The sequence below is a fragment of the Salmo trutta genome, chromosome 39 (assembly GCF_901001165.1).
Source record: "Salmo trutta chromosome 39, fSalTru1.1, whole genome shotgun sequence".
Taxonomy (NCBI): Eukaryota; Metazoa; Chordata; class Actinopteri; order Salmoniformes; family Salmonidae; genus Salmo; species Salmo trutta.
The window spans coordinates 3563387-3581986 of NC_042995.1; the positions used below are offsets into that span (position 1 = coordinate 3563387).

Below are 18600 nucleotides of genomic sequence, written 5' to 3' on the forward strand. Positions count from 1 at the left end.
TAGGAACATTTCTGTCTAATGGCACTCCTGACTCAACTGTATAGTGTGTAATGTAGTTTAATGTTGTTATGTGATGACTGGACATTCAAACAAAACGTTTTTTTTCTTTACCATAAGTTACTTGGTCTTGGATACATTTTGTGAAAAACAATGATAAACCACACAACAATGTTTATTGCTCATAATTCCCCAAGCCTCTTTATTGATTGATTCAATATAATAATAATATAATAGCTAACAAATATGCTAATATGTTATGAAGATAAATTGAGATGAAATGTTCAGTAAAACTCATTGTATCACATTAGGTCCTCACAAACACACTGACCCACAGATGGACTCTAGACTGTACACACAGTAGAGCAAACAGCAAACCCACCTATCCTTGTGTGCTCGGTACTTACACCAGCAAGGATTCAAGTCAATGGTGACCTTTGAACCCTGCTGTTTTTCTGATACGATCGATTCAGTTTGTACTGAACAGTAGGAACATTTCTGTCTAATGGCTCTCCTGACTCAACTGTATAGTGTGTAATGTAGTTTAATGTTGGTATGTGATGACTGGACATTCAAACAAAATGTTTTTTTTCTTTACCGTAAGTTACTTGGTCTTGGATACATTTTGTGAAAAACAGTGATAAACCACACAACAATGTTTATTGCCCATAATTCCCCAAGCCTCTTTATTGATTGGTTCTCCTCTCTCCTTTGTCTCCCTCAAACCCACATCATTGAGTGCATTCTACCTGCCCCCCTTGTCTTCCTCTTCACTCCCTCCTTGGGGAGAAACTTCCCCATGACTGCCCGGATCCAGTCGATGTACTTGGACACCTGCGTGTAGATGCCGTACTTGCCCTCACGGGCGCACCCTTCGCCCCAGCTCACCACGCCCGTCACGAACCAAGTGTCCCCGTAACGGGTGACGTGGGGTCCGCCACTGTCCCCCTGGCACGCGTCCTTCTTCTCCTTATCGTAGCCGGCGCAGAACATGCGGTTGGAGATCTTGTGCTGGCTGGACTGAAGGCAGGTGGCCCGTGGTACGTAGGGCACGGTCAGACGCAGCAGGATGGTGGACGGCTGCTTGGCCTCCCCCACACGGCCGAACCCACTCACCAGTCCGTCGGGCTGTTTCATTAACACCTTGTATTGATAAGTAGACAGGACACCATTCTGTTAGGTTCAGGAACATCTTAACTAAGATATAAACCATAGACAGATTCATTATATACTGTATGTTTATATGCGTCACTGGATAAACCGGATATGTCACACAGAGAATTATGGGTAGTACATCATGCTACAGACCTTCTCTGCAAAGTCGCGTTCGGGCAGGCAGGCGGGGAGGATGTACTGGGTGAACTTGATAGGGTCCTTCAGCATGACGAGGGAGATGTCATTGTGATAGGTGGTGGAGATGTAGGACCTGTGGATGAACACCTGTTCCACCTGGTGTATGGCCTCCCGCCCATCCTTCACCTCCGTGTCAAACTCTCCTGAAGGCAGACAGACAGACGGACCGATGGGGAGGTTTGGTTTCAATCTATTCAATTCATTTGATAGGCTGCTACAACTTAGTATGTGTGGTATGGTTATTGACTGTTGTTATTTCACCCAGTAAACAACTATGCTGTACACAGCAATATACTTTAATGATAAAGTTTTGTGATTATGGCACAATTATATTATATAGGATATGATTAACTTAAAAACAGTTCCTAGATGTAGAGACCACAGTTAAAGGTGATTGGCTAACGGGACCTACCCAGGACAACATAAAAGGAGCGTGTCTGGTTCATGCAATGGGCTGCTGTTAAGATGAAGTACTTATTCAGGATGGTTCCTCCACAGAAGCCCCTGTCCTCATGGTTTACCAGGAAAGCCTGTGGAGAGAGGGAGAGAAAGAATGGAAGAGAGAGAGATAGATAGAGAAAAAGAATGAAACAGAGAGAGAAAGAAAGAATGATATATATATATATAGAGAGAGAGAAAGATAGATAAAGAAAGAGAGAGAAAGAAAGAAAGAAAGAAAGAAAGAAAGAGAGAAAGAAAGAAAGAAAGGGAGAGAGAAAGAAAGAAAGAGAGAGAGAGAGAGACAGAGTTGCAGAAACAAACAACCCTGAACGCTATTTAGAGGGAACCCCACTAGAGGTTTCTCTACTCTACTATACCTGCCAAGGACAATCTCCTGGAGGACACTCCTCCCCATTGACAATACGGGTGTTGCCTCTCGCCTCGGCAAAGACTGGCTTCTCCTTCACCATGTCGAGAACGTCCTCCTCAAATGTAAATTGGATTTCTCTCTGTTTGGTTACGTTCCAGGCCGTTTCCCTGATAGGGTCCTCCATCATGTTGGTCTTTTCAGTGGTGTTGGTGGCAGTGGTGTTAGGCTGGTAGATGAAGATGGTGCGGGTGTTCTTGGATACCACAAAGCCACACTTAAAGGCCTCTTCAATGACAAAAGGGAAACAATGTTATTAGGTACTAACTAAGCCCAACCTTCAACCTACTACCAGTCCATGTTGGAGAATGGATCATAGATCATTTTTCTCTCGATCGCTCTGTCTGTCTGTCTGTCTGTCTGTCTGTCTGTCTGTCTGTCTGTCTGTCTGTCTGTCTGTCTGTCTGTCTGTCTGTTGTTCTGTCTCTCTCTCTTTCTCTCTCTATCTCTCCCTCCTCTCACCGTTGGAAAGGCAGGACTTGTCGTCTGTGTCCAGATAGTAGCCATCGGCACAGGAGCATTGCACACTGTCCTTCTTCACGTGGCAGAAGTGATCACAGTCTCCATTCTTATTCTCACACAGCTCAGGAATGGCTGCAGAACAGCATCACATCAAGGATCCAGATTAGACACAGATCACAGTCATGATTAGAGCCAGGTGTTGTTCCTGACTATGGAGTAACCTGGAGTCAAGATATTTCTAGCGTCTATGTGGGAGTCGGGAATGAGATTGTTTGTCAAAGTTCAAGAGGAAAGGGAGAATAAGACATACCAATCTCACAGTTGTACCCCTTGAATCCAGCGAGACAGAAGCAGGTGTACATCCCAATCCCGTCCTTGCAGACCCCATTGTGGACACATGGCTTAGACACACAGGCATCTCCATCTGTGAAACACAGTTTATTTCTTGCCATGGACCTACCAGCACAGCAACACCAAACACACTGCAAACAATCAATTAATGAATTGAAAATAGGCCATTGTTTTGGTGTGTGGTCGTGAGTCCTTTACTTCCTGAACTGACTAGGTTGACCCCAATCTGACCCCAACCTGACTCCAACCCAGCTCTAATCAGAAAACTCCATGTGATCCAATCCCTAGCCTCTTGTGCCAACCCTTAGCCTCAACAGACTCCTGGGCCTTACCGTAATATTTGTTCCAGAATTCAGTCTGAGGGAAAGAGGTAAAAAGAGACACAACCGTCACAAATTCAAACCAGAATGGTCATGATTCCAAAAATAAAGGAATTTCTGGTTGAAATCATGAGCGTGTAAAGGTGGTGTGAATGAGTGCAAAGTGAGTGAGTGACTAAACAGGAATGTGAACAGATCTGTGATTTATGTGATTGGAACGCGGACAGACGTGTTTCCGGTTTAAAGAGAGATAGAGAGAAACAAAGATGGAGAATGGCAATTTACAGTCAGTTTGTCATCCTCAAAGATTTCCCTAGCCTCCTCTCTGTCACAGCGTTCCTCGATACACTCTCTCTCCATGTCTCCCTGCCGCCACTCCTCAAATGGGCTGTTGGCCCGCCGCTGCCGGTTCAGAACCTGGTTAGCATCGTCACTGTTCAGGAAGACTGGGGACACAGGGAAAAATCAGTATCAGTGGCAGCAGGGCACCATCATCATCATCACCCTCATCATCATCACCATCGTCATCTTCATCATCACCATCTTCATCACTATCATCATCACCATCTTCATCACCATCGTCATCATCATCGTCATTATCATCACCATCTTCATCACTATCATTACCATCATCACCATCATAATCACCATCATCATCATCACCATATTAATGACTATCCTCATCATCACTATCATCATCACCATCATCATTATCATCATCATCTTTTCCATCTTGATCATCAATTAGGCTGTTGTCATCATCACAACATGCTTGTCTAGCACACAGTCATCACAATCATCAAAGCAATCAGAGATAGACACACCATAAAATATATCAACCCACACATCCCAGTCACCCGCCCTCACCCGTACCCACACACTGACCGCAATCACTGACACTGACTAAACCCCAGAGTCTCCCTCACTTTCTCTCTATGTTACTATTTGTCAACTGTTTGAGACGGTGGGGTGTTTGAACGTACCCTCGGAGGCCACGCCGTGCAGCAGCAGGAGAAGGAAACAGGTCTGGGACAGCCGAAACATAGCCTGATCTCTGGGTGAGGCACCTCTCTACTCCTGGCTGCTCTGTGGAGCACAACTCTGGAGAGAGCAGGCAGAGAGGGAGGGCAATGACCTGAGAGACAGGAAGAGAGAGAACATGCTGAAGAGAGAGGGAGAGGAAGGAATGTGTGTGTATGTTTGTGTGTGGGGGGGGGGGTAAAAAATAAAAAGGGGAAGAGAGAAAGAAAGGGGAGGACAATAGAGGGTAAAAAAAGAGGGATTAGGGATGTTTGAGAGAGAAAGAGTGGAGAGAGAAGGGAGAGAGAGAGAGAGAGAGAGAGAGAGAGAGAGAGAGAGAGAGAGAGAGAGAGAGAGAGAGAGAGAGAGAGAGAGAGAGAGAGAGGGAGGACTCACTTCAAATCCAGTCTTCACCACTCAGAGAGGCAAGGCCTTGTCCACACCACCATTTAGCTCTGCACTCTTCAGCATGACAGACAGCCCTTATTTGAGCCAATCAGAACAGCTCTCAGGAAGGGGCAGAAAATCCTCAGTGATCATGTGATCAGTGTTCTGAGGTCCAAATCACTGAGTTAATATTGACACTAAAGGATCTATTCCAATGGTTAGGCCTGCTGTGTTGTGGTGCCTTAAACGGCAAATCTAAAGAAATGCGTATGATTAAGCTACTGCTGAAGTGTGGCTATGGATACATTTGGACTTTTCATTCACACACACACACACACACACACACACACACACACACACACACACACACACACACACACACACACACACACACACACACACACACACACACACACACACACACAAATAACACAAATAACACAAATGAGGCTAAGATGTAGTTTCTCAGTGAGTAATGTTTATTCTTCAGCTATCAGAGAGGAAACTTTGGAAGTAAATGTACGTATTGGGAAGCAAACATTCTGTATGGCATCAGGTCAAACATTCTGTATGGCATCAGGTCAAACATTATGTCTGGCATCAGGTCAAACATTATGTCTGGCATCAGGTCAAACATTCTGTCTGGCATCAGGTCAAACATTCTGTATGGCATCAGGTCAAACATTATGTCTGGCATCAGGTCAAACATTCTGTCTGGCATCAGGTCAAACATTCTGTATGGCATCAGGTCAAACATTTTGTATGGCATCAGGTCAAACATTCTGTATGGCATCAGGTCAAACATTTTGTATGGCACCAGGTCATCCAAATCACCACGTGAAATTTACACTTCACATTAAGAGTCAAATGAAAAGAAAGCGATGAAACAGGACGATATTCTACACCATTAGCATGATATACTGTAGCTTCCATGTACTATAAAAATATTTATTAATGTTATATGACAATAGATTCACTGTAATGACAATTGGTGTTGTGTGGTGACTGGTGACAAATTTAATGGGAGTTAGCCAATGCTATGCACATGTTTATTGGGAGGTGGTGTCATTAACTTCTCCGTAGCCTGCTGAATCTGAATTTCATCTAATGCCATCTCTAGCAGGAATGGCATCACTGGGGCACTGACTGAAGGCCCCGGAGCACTGACTGAAGGAGCATTCATCACCTCCTCAGCCCAGTCCAGGTAGTTTGCTACGGTAGTGTAGACGCCATAGTAACCCTGTTTGGGGCAGCCCTTCCCCCAGCCCACCACGCCCATCAGGAAGTGGGTGGTCCCGTAGTAAGTGACCAGGGGGCTCCCGTCGTCCCCCCTACAGGCCTCCTGGTTCCCCTCCATGTAGCCGGCACACAGCATGTTCTGGGTGAAGTTGAAGCCGCTCTTGAGGGTGCACTCAGAGTTGGGCAGGATGGGCACGGCTAGCCTGCGGAGGAAGGGCGAGGAGGGGGCTAGCGGGGTGCCAGGTTGGGGATTGTTGCCCCCGTTGGTGCGCTTCCCCCAGCCGCTAAGGATGTGAAAGCGGATTGCCGCCAGCTCGCTCTTGGCGAAGTGTTGCTGAGGCAGGCAGATGGGTACAGTGTCAGGGCCCAGAGTTACAGGCTCTCTCAGACGCACCAGGGCGATGTCACTGTCACCTGTTGCCGGGTCGTACAGGTTGTAGGGTATGGCTCTGGCCACGGGGATCCTCTGCTCGCTGCCCTCTTCTACGTCAATGTTGTATTCCCCTGGAAACAGTGTTGTTCATTAGGACAGTGTTTTGTTATGTGACATAGGGACACAAACAATGTTCTCACTCTATGTTTCTAGAAGCTCTATGAAAGGCACACAACCCACACCCACACCGTAACCTACCTGCGACCACCATCAGGTCCTTGGTGTCTCTATCCACGACACAGTGGGCAGCAGTGATGACCCAGTCAGGATGAACTATGACCCCACCACACAGACTAGTGCCTTTATGCTCCAATAGGACCTGCAACCAGTCCCATCACAAAGACAAATTGGCCACTCTTATCTATCACATCTCATTGCACATAAACCAAAATAATACTGTGGAATTATATAATGCCTAATGGAAGAGGTGGTAATAGATACTAACCTAGTTAATATTACACCCTTTGACTTTGAGGATAGTGGTTGTATGTGAATGACTGTGGTTTAGTTATTGTATCACAATGCCCCGTGTGGCTCAGTTGGTGCTTGCAATTCCAGCATGGTGGGTTTAATTCTCATGGGGGACAAGCACAAAAAATGCACTCACTACTCCAAGTCATTCTGGATAAGAGTGTCTGCTAAATTACTAAAATGTAGAAGGGCCAATGAAATGTGAACGAGGTGGATGGATCCATTGTGCTCCACAGCCAGGTGTTGATGTGTTACCTGCCACGGACAGGCTCCTTTGGGACAGTGGTTCCCACCAACTAGTCTGACTTGTGCCTGGCTCATCGGAGCTTCCAAGCCTGGGATTTTACCACACGGATACTGAACTGATAATAGACAGACAGACAAGTTGTTGTTTCTAACTCTATTCATACATCAACAAATACACGTTGGCTCCTTTTGGTTCTGTAAATATTACAGTCTGTTTGTAACAAACAGGGATTTCCAGTCTTTAACAAAACATCTGGGCTCATCTACTGTCAGTTACAGTCAGTACCTTGGGCAACACACTGTCTTCCGTCCTCTCCCAGGGCGTAACCAGGAGCACAGGAACACTTGCGTCTTGACCCAGAATTGTTACAGAAGTGCTCGCACTCCCCGTTAAGGGAGAGGCATTTCAGGGTGTCCTCAAACACTATAGTATGTTGGGATGAAGGGGAAAGGCAAGTAGGATAAGCATAATGGGGTCAACATATAATATCAGCCCACTAGCAAATGTGGGCAACACTTCACGTTACAGTGCTCTTACTACTGCGTAATTACAATCATCTATTGGAATGAAACTATTGTGAAAACCGGTGTTTCTTAATCCTGGTCCTGGGAACCCAAAGGGGTGCACATTTTGGTCTTCACCCTAGCACTACACATCTGAGCACACATACTTTCTTAACACTTGTTTTTATTAAAACTGAATTGTTGGTTAAGGGCTTGTCTGTAAGCATTTTACTGTAAAGTCTACACCTGTTGTATTCGGAGCATGTGACAAATAACATTTGATTTGATTTGATTCAACTAATCAACTCATTATCTAACATTTGATTAGTGGAATCAGGTGTGCAATGCTAGGGCAAAACCCGAAATGTTCACCCCTTTGGGTCCCCAGGACCAGGATTAAGAAACACTGGCGTAAACTATTGGTATAAAAATGGCAGCTAGGAATTCTCTTCCTACCTTTCTGACAGTATTTTCCTTCATAGCCTTCCAGACACTGACATGTGTAAGAGTCATCCATGTAAACACAAGTTCCGTTGTTTTTGCATGGGTTGACCAGGCAGGGGTCCTGACCTTAGAGGGATCAATAGGGTAAAGGTTTATGACATTTGCTATTTGACATGCTGGACATATCTTGTGCAAATAAATTAGGAACGTGTTTGTTGTGCACTGCAACCGTGCAGAGGAATATTATTCTCTAAAATATTGGATTTTATACAACAATATAATTAGCATTTGATGAAAATGACTGAAAGCACATTTGAAAGCAATACTCTAACATATATTTTAGGCTGGTTGGAAATATTTGTGTACAATCCACATAGAAAAATCGGATTTACCCGTGTATGTCAACCAAAACCTTTTCTGTGGAAACAAACCATACATAGTCAGTTTTAAGAGTTATCTCTGGAATTCTCACGTTTCTATGCATTGCTAAATATTTCATTAAATTAAATTAAAATAGTGCTTCAATTAAAAGTAATTGCAAATATTTCACCGACTGAAATGACTACAAAATTGCACCGTTTGGGCGTCGTCCTCGAAAACTTCCCGAGCCTCTTCATAGTTACAAATTTCCTCCACACACTCGCGCTCGAGGTTGCCCTGTTTCATCTCCTCGAAGTAGCCGCTGTTGGCGCGCCTGGCTCTGTCAAGCACCAGGTGCGCATCGTCCTTCTTCAAGAAGACTTAAACATCGAATGACAAGCCATAAAAGAAAGACAACAACTGGTGCCAAACAACATTTGGCACCTCTCCATCTTTAAAAAAAATATGACTTTATCATTTAACTAACTATAACGCTATATTCAAAATATATGTTTTCGAAACAAACTTACCAGCGGCAGAAATGACAGTTGAAATGGCCCAAAGTGCGCAAAGTGTTTTCAGCAGCATCGTGGCGGACCTGAATCACCCAAAACTGAAGAGATTTGAGTTCAACAATGCCAGCTCATATGACTCCCACTCACTCCAACAGCTCACTCCCACTGCTCTGCAAACAGTGGCCACATCTAGGTGATAGTGACCAGACCGGAACCAGAGGATTAGGCCTATGTCTTACACTACATGGACAAAAGGATGTGGACACCTTCAAATGAGTGGATTCGGCTATTTCAGTCACCCCAGTTGCTGACGTGTATATAATCAAGCACACAGCCATGCAATCTCCATTGGGATACAATGTCAGTAGAATGGCCCGTACTGAGCTCAGTGTCAGTTCCTCAAATTTCTGCTCTGCTAGAGCTGGCCCGGTCATCTGTAAGTGCTGTTATTGTGAAGTGGAAATTTCTAGGAATAAGAACGTCTCAGCCGGTAAGTGGTAGGCCACACAAGCTCACAGAACTGGACTGCCGAGTCCTTAGCGCTTAAAAAAATTCTGTCCTCGGCTGCAACACTCACTACCGAGTTCCAAACTGCCTCTGAGAGCAAAATCAGCACAAGAACTGTTTGTCGGGAGCTTCATGAAATGGGTTTCCATGGCCGAGAAGATGCACAAAAGCCTAAGCTCACCATGTACAATGCCAAGCGTCGGCTGGAGTGGTGTAAAGCTCGCTGCCATTGGACTCTGGAGCAATGGAAATTTATTCTCTGGAGTGATGAATCACGCTTCACCATCTGGCAGTCCGACGGACGAATCTGGGTTTGGCAGATGCCAGTAAAACGCTACCTGCCCCAATGCATAGTGCCAAATGTAAAGTTTGGTGGAGGAGGAATAATGGTCTGGGGTTCTTTTTCATGGTTCAGGCTAGGGCCCTTAGTTCCAGTGAAGGGAAATCTTAACTCTACAACATACAATGACATTCTAGACAATTCTGTGTTTCCAACTTTGTGGCAACAGTTTTGGAATGAGATCTTCTACAAGCAGCTGTCCAAATACTTTTAGCCATGTAGTGTATCTTAAATATGAAATTTGATCCCTATATTTACCTGTTATAATACATTTTTCACTGTCCTTTGTAATATCATAATCGTTCACATATTTGATTTCATGATATGCATCATTGAATGTATGTACAGTTGAAGTCGGAAGTTTACATACACCTTAGCCAAATACATTTAAACTCAGTTTCACATTTCCTCACATTTAATCCAAGTAAAGATTCCCTGTTTTAGGTCAGTTAGGATCACCACTTTATTTTAAGAATGTGAAATGTCAGAATAATAGTTGAGAGAATGATTTATTTCAGCTTTTAGTTCTTTCATCACATTCCCAGTGGGTCATAAGTTAACATACACTAAATTAGTATTTGGTAGCATTGCCTTCAAATTGTTTAACTTGGGTCAAACGTTTCTGGTAGCCTTCCACAACCTTTCCACAATAAATTGGGTGAATTCTGGCCCATTCCTCCTGACAGAGCTGATGTAACTGAGTCAGGTTTGTAGGCCTCCTTGCTCACACATGCTTTTTCAGTTCTGCCCACAAATTTTCTATAGGATTGAGGTCAGGGCTTTGTGATGGCCACTCCAATACCTTGACTTTGTTGTCCTTAAGCCATTTTGCCACAACATTTGAAGTATGCTTGAGGTCATTGTCCATTTGGAAGAACCATTTGTGACCAAGCTTTAACTTCCTGACTGATGTCTTGAGATGTTGCTTCAATATATCCACATAATTTTCCTACCTCATGATGCCATCTATTTTGTGAAGTGCACCAGTCCCTCCTGCAGCAAAGCACCCCCACAACATGATGCTGCCACCCCGTGCTTCACAGTTGGGATGGTGTTCTTCGGCTTGCAAGCATCCCCCTTTTTCCTCCAAACATAACGATAGTCATTATGGCCAAACAGTTCTATTGTTGTTTCATCAGACCAGAGGACATTTCTCCAAAAAGTACAATCTTTGTTCCCATGTGCAGTTGCAACCTGTAGTCTGGCTTTTTCATGGAAGTTTTGGAGCAATGGCTTCTTCCCTGCTGAGCGGCCTTTCAGGTTATGTCGATATAGGACTCGTTTTACCATGGATATAGATACTTTTGTACATGTTTCCTCTAGCATCTTCACAAAGTCCTTTGCTGTTGTTCTGGGATTGATTTGCACTTTTTGCACCGAAGTATGTTCATCTCTAGGAGACAGAACGCGTCTCCTTCCTGAGCAGTATGACGGCTGCGTGGTCCCATGGTGTCTATACTTGCGTACTATTGTTTGTACAGATGAACGTGGTACTTTCAGGCATTTGGAAATTGCTCCCAAGGATGAACCAGACTTGTGGAGGTCTACGATTGTTTGTCTGGGGTCTTGGCTGTTTTCTTTTGATTTTCTGATGATGTCAAGCAAAGAGGCACCGAGTTTGAAGGTAGACCTTGAAATACATCCACAGGTACACCTCCAATTGTCTCAAATTATGTCAATTAGCCTATCAGAAGCTTCTAAAGCTATGACATCATTTTCTGGAATTTTCCAAGCTGTTTAAAGGCACAGTCAATTTAGTGTACGTAAACTTCTGACCCACTGGAAGTGTGATACATTGAGTTATAAGTGAAATAATCTGTCTGTAAACAATTGTTGGAAGAAATACTTGTGTCATGCACAAAGTAGATGCACTAACCAACTTGCCAAAACTATAGTTTGTTCACAAGAAATTTGTGGAGTGGTTGAAAAACTAGTTTTTGAAAAACGACTCCAACCTAAATGTAAGTAAACTTCCGACTTTAACTGTAGCTAGGGCCTATCTCTTGTTTGGAGGGTCCAAAGGTACCCCCAGTGTAAATAGACCCACTGATGCAGAACAGGAGAAAGTAGCTAGGCTACAAAGGTTTTAACCAACTTTATAGAATTGCTTGCTTGTTTCAATGTCTGTCCTAGTCCATGGGCCAGTGGGGAAAAAAATCCACTTTGGGGTGGCAAAGGTTTGATGGTATTAAATTGTTCCCCACAAGCCCCTGATCAAATTGATATATGATAGCCTACCTCCTGTTGTATGGGAGTCTAAGCAATACAATGTTCACAGGCTGATAAAGGAATGTTGAGACAAGTTGGAATGTTCACATGCTCATTGAAAATGACTATGTAAAACAACAATGGAACATTCTGTTGGGTGGATCTCATCTTAAAAACCATAGGATTTGGTTAATGTTTGCCATCTGATCTAATGATTTACCTAGACTGACTCATCATTGAAAGTACAATGTTACAAATAGCCGAACTACATATTTGTTTTAGGGAAATCGGTCATACTGGGAAATAATACAAGTTCAAGAGATCCAGATCTAGTAGTATACTGGTTTTATCATTGCCATCTGTAATAGTCTGTTGTATAGGACTACTCAGCATGCTAAGATGAAAGGTGTGATCTGCTATTTGTTGAGTTGTCCCAGCAAGTTAACATAAATATTTAGGTAAACACAAATTATCTAAAAAAATTAACATCTCTTCTGTCCCTGACCATCATGATCTTAAAATAATGCTCTCTAACCTTACAAGTTATTTAATGAAATATGTTGCCTTATCATTTTGTAGCCATTAGTTCAGTTGCTGGTTGACAAAATAAATAGAAACAATTAAATTAGTGATTGAAAAAAATCCAGCCTTTTAACACTGACCAATACATATTTCAGTAGGCCGTATACTACAATATACTATTTTTCCATTAATTGTGTAACTAGACACTATCTATAAAGGCTGTGAAGCTAAGACTTTAGTACTTCACCAGCTATGGAAGTTGACGCCCTCATCAGCAGGTGGTTTGTTAGAATATTATGTTGGAATGTCAGGATTCAATACTTAGATTTTACATTTAACAATATGACATAATATTGTATATCATTATAATCACTACAAACCAGTGAAATAACCCTTTAGGAATATTATAATTTATTGTTGGAAAATAAAATACAGAAATTAGGGATCCAAATGTTAACCAGAGTCAGTTACATGAATACAGTTTTTTGCAAATTTGTAGAAGAATTTTGTTAACATTTTACAAAGATTATTTATTTTGCAAACCTGCCTAATTTAGTTGTTTTATCTGCATAACTATCATATTTTTTTTATTAGGATTAGGCAGATTACACCTATTATTGTTGTGGCAATGACAGACCAATCCAGTTAAAGCTAATTGGAGCTGGTTGGGAAAATGTGTACCCTATGGTAAATTACTAATAGCTAGGAATTTGACTTGCTTTATGTAAAGTTTGTTGGTACACCTGTAAAGGACGTCATGCTGCTTGCTTGAGTACCACTTCCTCCCGATTCTGCCCACACCTGGCGCAAACTTGGGACCGCCCTCCTTAAGCGTCTTACCAGTCAGCGCCACACAAAAAGCCAGCTATTCGTTGGCGCTTGTGGGGACACTTCAGGCTGAGGAGTAAGTTTCACACATACCCATGTGCAACACACTCATTATGAAGACATTTTGCCAAAATGGGTAACCTGTACCTCTTTGCTGGACGTAATACATTCCAATGGGATTTCAAGTAGGGGGCAATATACGGGGAAGGTTTCACATCACATTTCTTCATTTTAACACAATTTACAGAATCATATTGCATATCATGTTAATTAATAGACATCAGTGAATGCTTCTAGAACAGTGTTTTAATGTAATATATTTGAAACGGCTACAACACTCAGCAATTCTGACAGCTTTTGTGTTCATATGTTTACCACTATTCTGGTCGTATTTTGCTAAATACATATCAAATTGCCTTAGTTTGAGAAGATTGTTCCCTGATAATAAAAAAAATTACATTTTATACCCTCAATCCTGTTGGCCCAACTAACCGCATAGAGGTCATAACATTTAAGGCAGTGACTATCCTCTTTCTTATAACATACAAAAATAGCCTGTCGGGTCTGAGCAGAATGCAAGCAGATTTGTTTTAAGATGGCAAATGCATTGTAATTGAACACCAACTTACGTAAGAGTCAGTTTGCCTTAATGGTTATCATGACACAGCAGAAGGGTCCGTTTACTTTGGCATCAATCAATCAAAAATCAGAGGGAAATCAAACCATAAAATCAACAAACATACAGAAAAACTTTAGAAAGTGTAGTCGAAGCACGAGAAACATGATAAATATAAATACTATAATCAGAAAGCCAAATATGGTTTCAGAGATGTACTACAAGTTGAACCCAATAAGGAACTGGGCTCAGCACTGCTCCTGTTCTGTGACACTTATAAGACTGCATTTGGATTGACCGTGGTGTTTTGCATTGTGGCCGTGGTGTTCTGTGGCTGCATTGTCGGCTGCGCTGTCGGCTGCTCTGCCGTGTAGTTGTGGATCCAGTCCAGGTAGTTGGACACGCGGGTGTAAATACCGTAGTTCCCCGGCCGGGCGCACCCCTTTCCCCAGCTGACGATACCCAACAGGAATGTGGTGTCTCTGTAGCGGGTGACCAGTGGTCCGCCGCTGTCCCCCTTACAGGAGTCCTGCTTGCCCTCGATGTAGCCGGCGCAGAACATGTTAGCCGTTAGCGTGACGCCGCTCATCTCAATGCAGTCCTGGGTACGTATACGTGGCACCTCCAGCCGCCGGAGGACACGTGACGTAGGGCCGTTCTCGCTGCGCCGGCCCCAGCCACTCACCGTGTGGAGGTTGATGGCCCAGAGCTCACGCTCCGCCATCGAGCGGGTGGGCAGGCAGACGGGCACGGCGAAAGGCGTGATAATGATGGCCGTCTTCAGACGTAGCAGGGCGATGTCGCTGTCCGCCGTGTCTGACACGTAGCTGTTGTGCATGATGATCTCTGCCACATCTATGGTCTGTTCCGTACCCTCGTCTTTCTCTGTGTCGTGTTCACCTGGAAACATGCAGAAAAGGTTGAAACAACTCAGACTTCAACACACAACCGCTGCATTGACTCTTTTCTAAGGAAAAACAGTCCATACCTGCCACCACCTTTAGGTGCTGGGCCTTGATATTCTCCAAGCAGTGAGAGGCAGTGAGGATCCAGGTGGGTTTGTAGATGACTCCTCCACAGAAGCCCTTCCCATTTCTCACTAACAACACCTGTAGAAACACACAGTGGGCAAAGAGACTTCACCTCTACGACAGATACATAAACATGTCCGCCGCTTTGTTTCTGAGTTCAGGCAACTGGTTCATACTGTACCTGCCAGGGGCAGTGACCCTTAGGGCACTCTGTTCCCCCCACGATGCGTGCACGGGGGTCCAACGGGACGTCTCCCTTCTCGGAGGCGCTGCCGTGCAGGACAGGAACCTTCCCACAGGCCATTGTTTCTGGAGCCACAAGAGACCAGAGGTTATACAGTGCCTTCGGATAGTATTCAGACCCCTTGACTTTTTCCACATTTTGTTACGTTACAGCCTTATTCTAAAATGGATTAAATAAATACAAATCCATAGCAATCTACACACAATACCCCAAAGCGAAAACAGGTTTTAACATTTTTGCACATTTATTACAAATAAAAAACAGAAATACCTATTTACATAAGTATTTAGACCCTTTGCTATGAGACTCGAAATTGATCTCAGGTGCATCCTGTTTCCATTGATCATCCTTGAGATGTTTCGACAACTTGATTGAAGTCCACCTGTGGTAACTTCAATTGATTGGACATGATTTGGAAAGGCACACACCTGCCTATTTAAGGTCCCACAGTTGACAGTGCATGTCAGAGCAAAAACCAAGCCATGAGGTCGAAGGAATTGTCCGTAGAGCTCCGACATAGATCTGGGGAAGGGTACCAAAGAATGTCTGCAGCATTGAAGGTCCCCAAGAACACAGTGGCCTCCATTATTCTTAAATGGAAGAAGTTTGGAACCACCAAGACTCTTCCTAGAGCTGGCCACCCGGCCAAACTGAGCAATCGGGGGAGATTGGCCTTGGTCAGGGAGGACAACAAGAACCTGATGGTAACTCTGACAGAGCACTAGAGTTCCTCTGCGGAGATAGGAGTACCTTCCAGAAGGACAACCACCTCTGCAGCACTCTACCCGTCAGGCCTTTATGATAGAGTGGCCAGACGGAAGCCACTCCTCAGTAAAAGGCACATGACAGCCCGCTTGGAGTTTGCCAAAAGGCACCTAAAGACTCTCAGACCATGAGAAACAAGATTCTCTGGTCTGATGAAACCAAGAATTAACTCTTTGGCCTGAATGCCAAGAGTCATGTCTGGAGGAAACCTGGCACCATCCCTTCGGTGAAGCATGGTGGAGGCAGCATCATGCTGTGAGGATGTTTTTCAGCAACAGGGACTGGGAGAATAGTCAGGATCGAGGCAAAGATTAACGGAGCAAAGTACAGAGAGATCCTTGATGTGCCAAGCTTGTATCGTCATACTTAAGAAAACTCAAGGCTGTAATCACTGCCAAAGGTGCTTCAACAAAATACTGAGTAAAGGGTCTGAATACTTGTAAATGTGATATCATTTTTTTTTATTAGCAAACATTTCTAAAAACCTGTTTTTGCTTTGTCATTATGGGGTATTGTGTGTAGATTGATGAGGAAAAAGACCCCGTAACAAAATTTGAAAAAAGTCAAGGGGTCTGAGGACTTTCTGAATGCACTGTATATACTACAACCAGAGGGTGTATATACTACAACCAGAGGCACGTCTCAAATGGCACCCTATTTCCCTATATAGTGCACTGCTTTTGTAAAAGTACTACACTATACACTAAGTGTACAAAACATTAGAACCACTTGCTCTTTCCATGACATACTGTAGATTGACCAGGTGAAAGTTATGATCCCTTATTCATTCCGTGTAGATGAAAGGAAGGAGACAGGTTAAAGAAGGATTTTTAAGCCTTGAGACAATTGAGACATGGATTGTGTTCGTGTGCCATTCAGAGGGTGAATGGGCAAAACAAAAGATTTAGATGCCTTTGAACGAGGTATGGTAGTAGCTGCCAGGCGCACCGGTTTGAGTGTCTCAAGAACTGCAGCGCTGCTGGGTTTTTCACTCTCAACAATTTCCTGTGTGTATCAAGAATGGTCCCCCACCCAAAAGACATCCAGCCAACTTGACACAACTGTGAGAAGCATTGGAATCAACATGGGCCAGCGCCCCTGTGGAACGTTTTCGATACCTTGTAGAGTCCATGCCCTGACGAACTGAGGCTGTTCTGAGGGTAAAAGGGGGTGCAACTCAATATTAGGAAGGTGTTCCTAATGTTTTGTACACTCAGTGTATAGGACATAGGATGCCATTCGGGATACATCCATAGATAACATCATACATGATGACAATACAACTGGTCATACAACGTTGACATGGGACATGGCCTGTGACTGCTAACCTTGTGTCAGGCAACGCTGTCCATCAGTCCCCAGGAAGTAGCCGTCCGCACATGAACAGTTGCGTCGGCCCCCCTCCTCCTCGCAGAAGTGCTCACACCCCCCGTTCTCATGCAAGCAGGAGTCAGGAATGGCCTTGAATGCTGACATAAAGAATGGGTTTATGTAAGTAAATGGGGAAAGAAACCTTAGAAACTAGTTTCCACAGAAACTTCTCCCATCAATAAGTCTTACCTAGCTCGCAGTTCCGTCCACTGAAGCCTGGCATGCACAGGCAGGTGTAAAAAGATCCTGATATGCTCGAGCAGCTTCCTTTGTTCTGGCAGGGGTCCGATTGGCAGCTGTCTTGAACTGTAAGGATGAATACATTTGTGTACATTTGGGATCTCATGATCAACAAAGATGTTAAAAGATTAAAATATAATGGTGGTGGTGTCTGGGTATTTGTGACTGTAGAAATGACACACTGTACGGAAGCTCACCATTGTAGTTTCTCCAGAACTCCTCCTAAGGGAAGAGAATGGGGACAATTCACTGAGGATATCAGGTAGGAATCATGTTCATAGTCATTATTGTTTTTTTGCCTATCATGCAGACTATGGTCTGTTCATGATCAGATTGTGGTTCAACCAGGCACTGACCGTAGCCTGTTCGTGCTCAAACACTTCCCGCGCCTCCTCTTTGGAACACTTCTCCTCAAGGCACTCTCGCTCCAGGTCCCCCCTTTTGAGCTCCTCGAACCAGCCGGTGTTGGCACGCTTAGGCCGGATGAGGAGGCCATGGGCCTGGTCCCGCGCCAAGAACACTGCAAGACCGGAGGAGAGGGGAGTTGTACACACACACACATAGACACATATGCACAAACACACACAGACACACACATAAAAACACACACAAACACACACACACACACGCACAAACTGCATGCACACACACAAGCAAACAAGAAGACGACAGAGATAGATATGTATTGTACATAAATGAATGCATATTTACAAACTAATGTTAGAAACACACACACACACAAACACATACGTAGGGGTAAGTTAACTTACCTGAGGCGGGATGACAGCAGCGGATACTTAATGTAAGACAGAGAACATGAAGCCACATGATGACTGCCCTCAGAATATCTAAGCACACTGTCGCTCTCTGTTCCTCTCAGTCCACAGGTCCAAAGTCTGGACAAAATCCTGATTTGGGCCCTAACCCTCCCCTAACACGTGCTTACCTTCCTCTGTCA

The 18600-nt window shown here is 44.0% G+C and overlaps 3 protein-coding genes across 3 annotated transcripts; all 3 read right to left on the minus strand.

Annotated features, from left to right (window-relative positions):
• Nucleotides 1-171: 171 nt before the first annotated feature.
• f10 (coagulation factor X) lies at nt 172-4785 on the minus strand. The gene is made up of 10 exons (XM_029740410.1): nt 4768-4785; nt 4335-4486; nt 3637-3797; nt 3364-3388; nt 2991-3104; nt 2681-2812; nt 2169-2446; nt 1763-1880; nt 1306-1493; nt 172-1140 (listed from the first exon to the last, which is right to left on the minus strand). The coding sequence occupies exons 2-10, from the start codon at nt 4393-4395 to the stop codon at nt 718-720; spliced, it is 1500 nt and encodes a 499-aa protein (XP_029596270.1). The 5' UTR covers nt 4396-4486; nt 4768-4785; the 3' UTR covers nt 172-717.
• Nucleotides 4786-5214: 429 nt separating this feature from the next.
• Nucleotides 5215-9146, minus strand: LOC115179128 (coagulation factor VII). The gene is made up of 8 exons (XM_029740411.1): nt 8986-9146; nt 8672-8835; nt 8488-8512; nt 8108-8221; nt 7434-7571; nt 7157-7263; nt 6629-6749; nt 5215-6501 (listed from the first exon to the last, which is right to left on the minus strand). Exons 1-8 carry the CDS (start codon nt 9041-9043, stop codon nt 5786-5788), a joined length of 1443 nt encoding a protein of 480 aa, XP_029596271.1. The 5' UTR covers nt 9044-9146; the 3' UTR covers nt 5215-5785.
• A 3792-nt stretch (nt 9147-12938) lies between these two features.
• LOC115179129 (coagulation factor VII) lies at nt 12939-18533 on the minus strand. The gene is made up of 8 exons (XM_029740412.1): nt 18413-18533; nt 17999-18162; nt 17840-17864; nt 17592-17708; nt 17360-17500; nt 15204-15331; nt 14980-15100; nt 12939-14891 (listed from the first exon to the last, which is right to left on the minus strand). The coding sequence occupies exons 1-8, from the start codon at nt 18468-18470 to the stop codon at nt 14266-14268; spliced, it is 1380 nt and encodes a 459-aa protein (XP_029596272.1). The 5' UTR covers nt 18471-18533; the 3' UTR covers nt 12939-14265.
• Nucleotides 18534-18600: the final 67 nt, after the last annotated feature.

Coding starts and splice junctions, on each gene's coding strand:
- LOC115179128 (XM_029740411.1), bottom strand. CDS start 9,043: ATGCTGCTGAAAACACTTTGCGCACTTTGGGCCATTTCAACTGTCATT. Junction 7,264..7,433: donor AAGACAGTGTGTTGCCCAAG/GTACTGACTGTA, acceptor GTCTATTATCAG/TTCAGTATCCGTGTGGTAAA. Junction 6,750..7,156: donor AAGGAGCCTGTCCGTGGCAG/GTAACACATCAA, acceptor GACTGGTTGCAG/GTCCTATTGGAGCATAAAGG.
- f10 (XM_029740410.1), bottom strand. CDS start 4,395: ATGTTTCGGCTGTCCCAGACCTGTTTCCTTCTCCTGCTGCTGCACGGC. Junction 3,389..3,636: donor TTGAGGATGACAAACTGACT/GTAAATTGCCAT, acceptor TCTTTCCCTCAG/ACTGAATTCTGGAACAAATA. Junction 1,494..1,762: donor CTCCTTTTATGTTGTCCTGG/GTAGGTCCCGTT, acceptor GTCTGCCTTCAG/GAGAGTTTGACACGGAGGTG.
- LOC115179129 (XM_029740412.1), bottom strand. CDS start 18,470: ATGTGGCTTCATGTTCTCTGTCTTACATTAAGTATCCGCTGCTGTCAT. Junction 18,163..18,412: donor CTGCTGTCATCCCGCCTCAG/GTAAGTTAACTT, acceptor CCGGTCTTGCAG/TGTTCTTGGCGCGGGACCAG. Junction 17,865..17,998: donor TTGAGCACGAACAGGCTACG/GTCAGTGCCTGG, acceptor CTCTTCCCTTAG/GAGGAGTTCTGGAGAAACTA.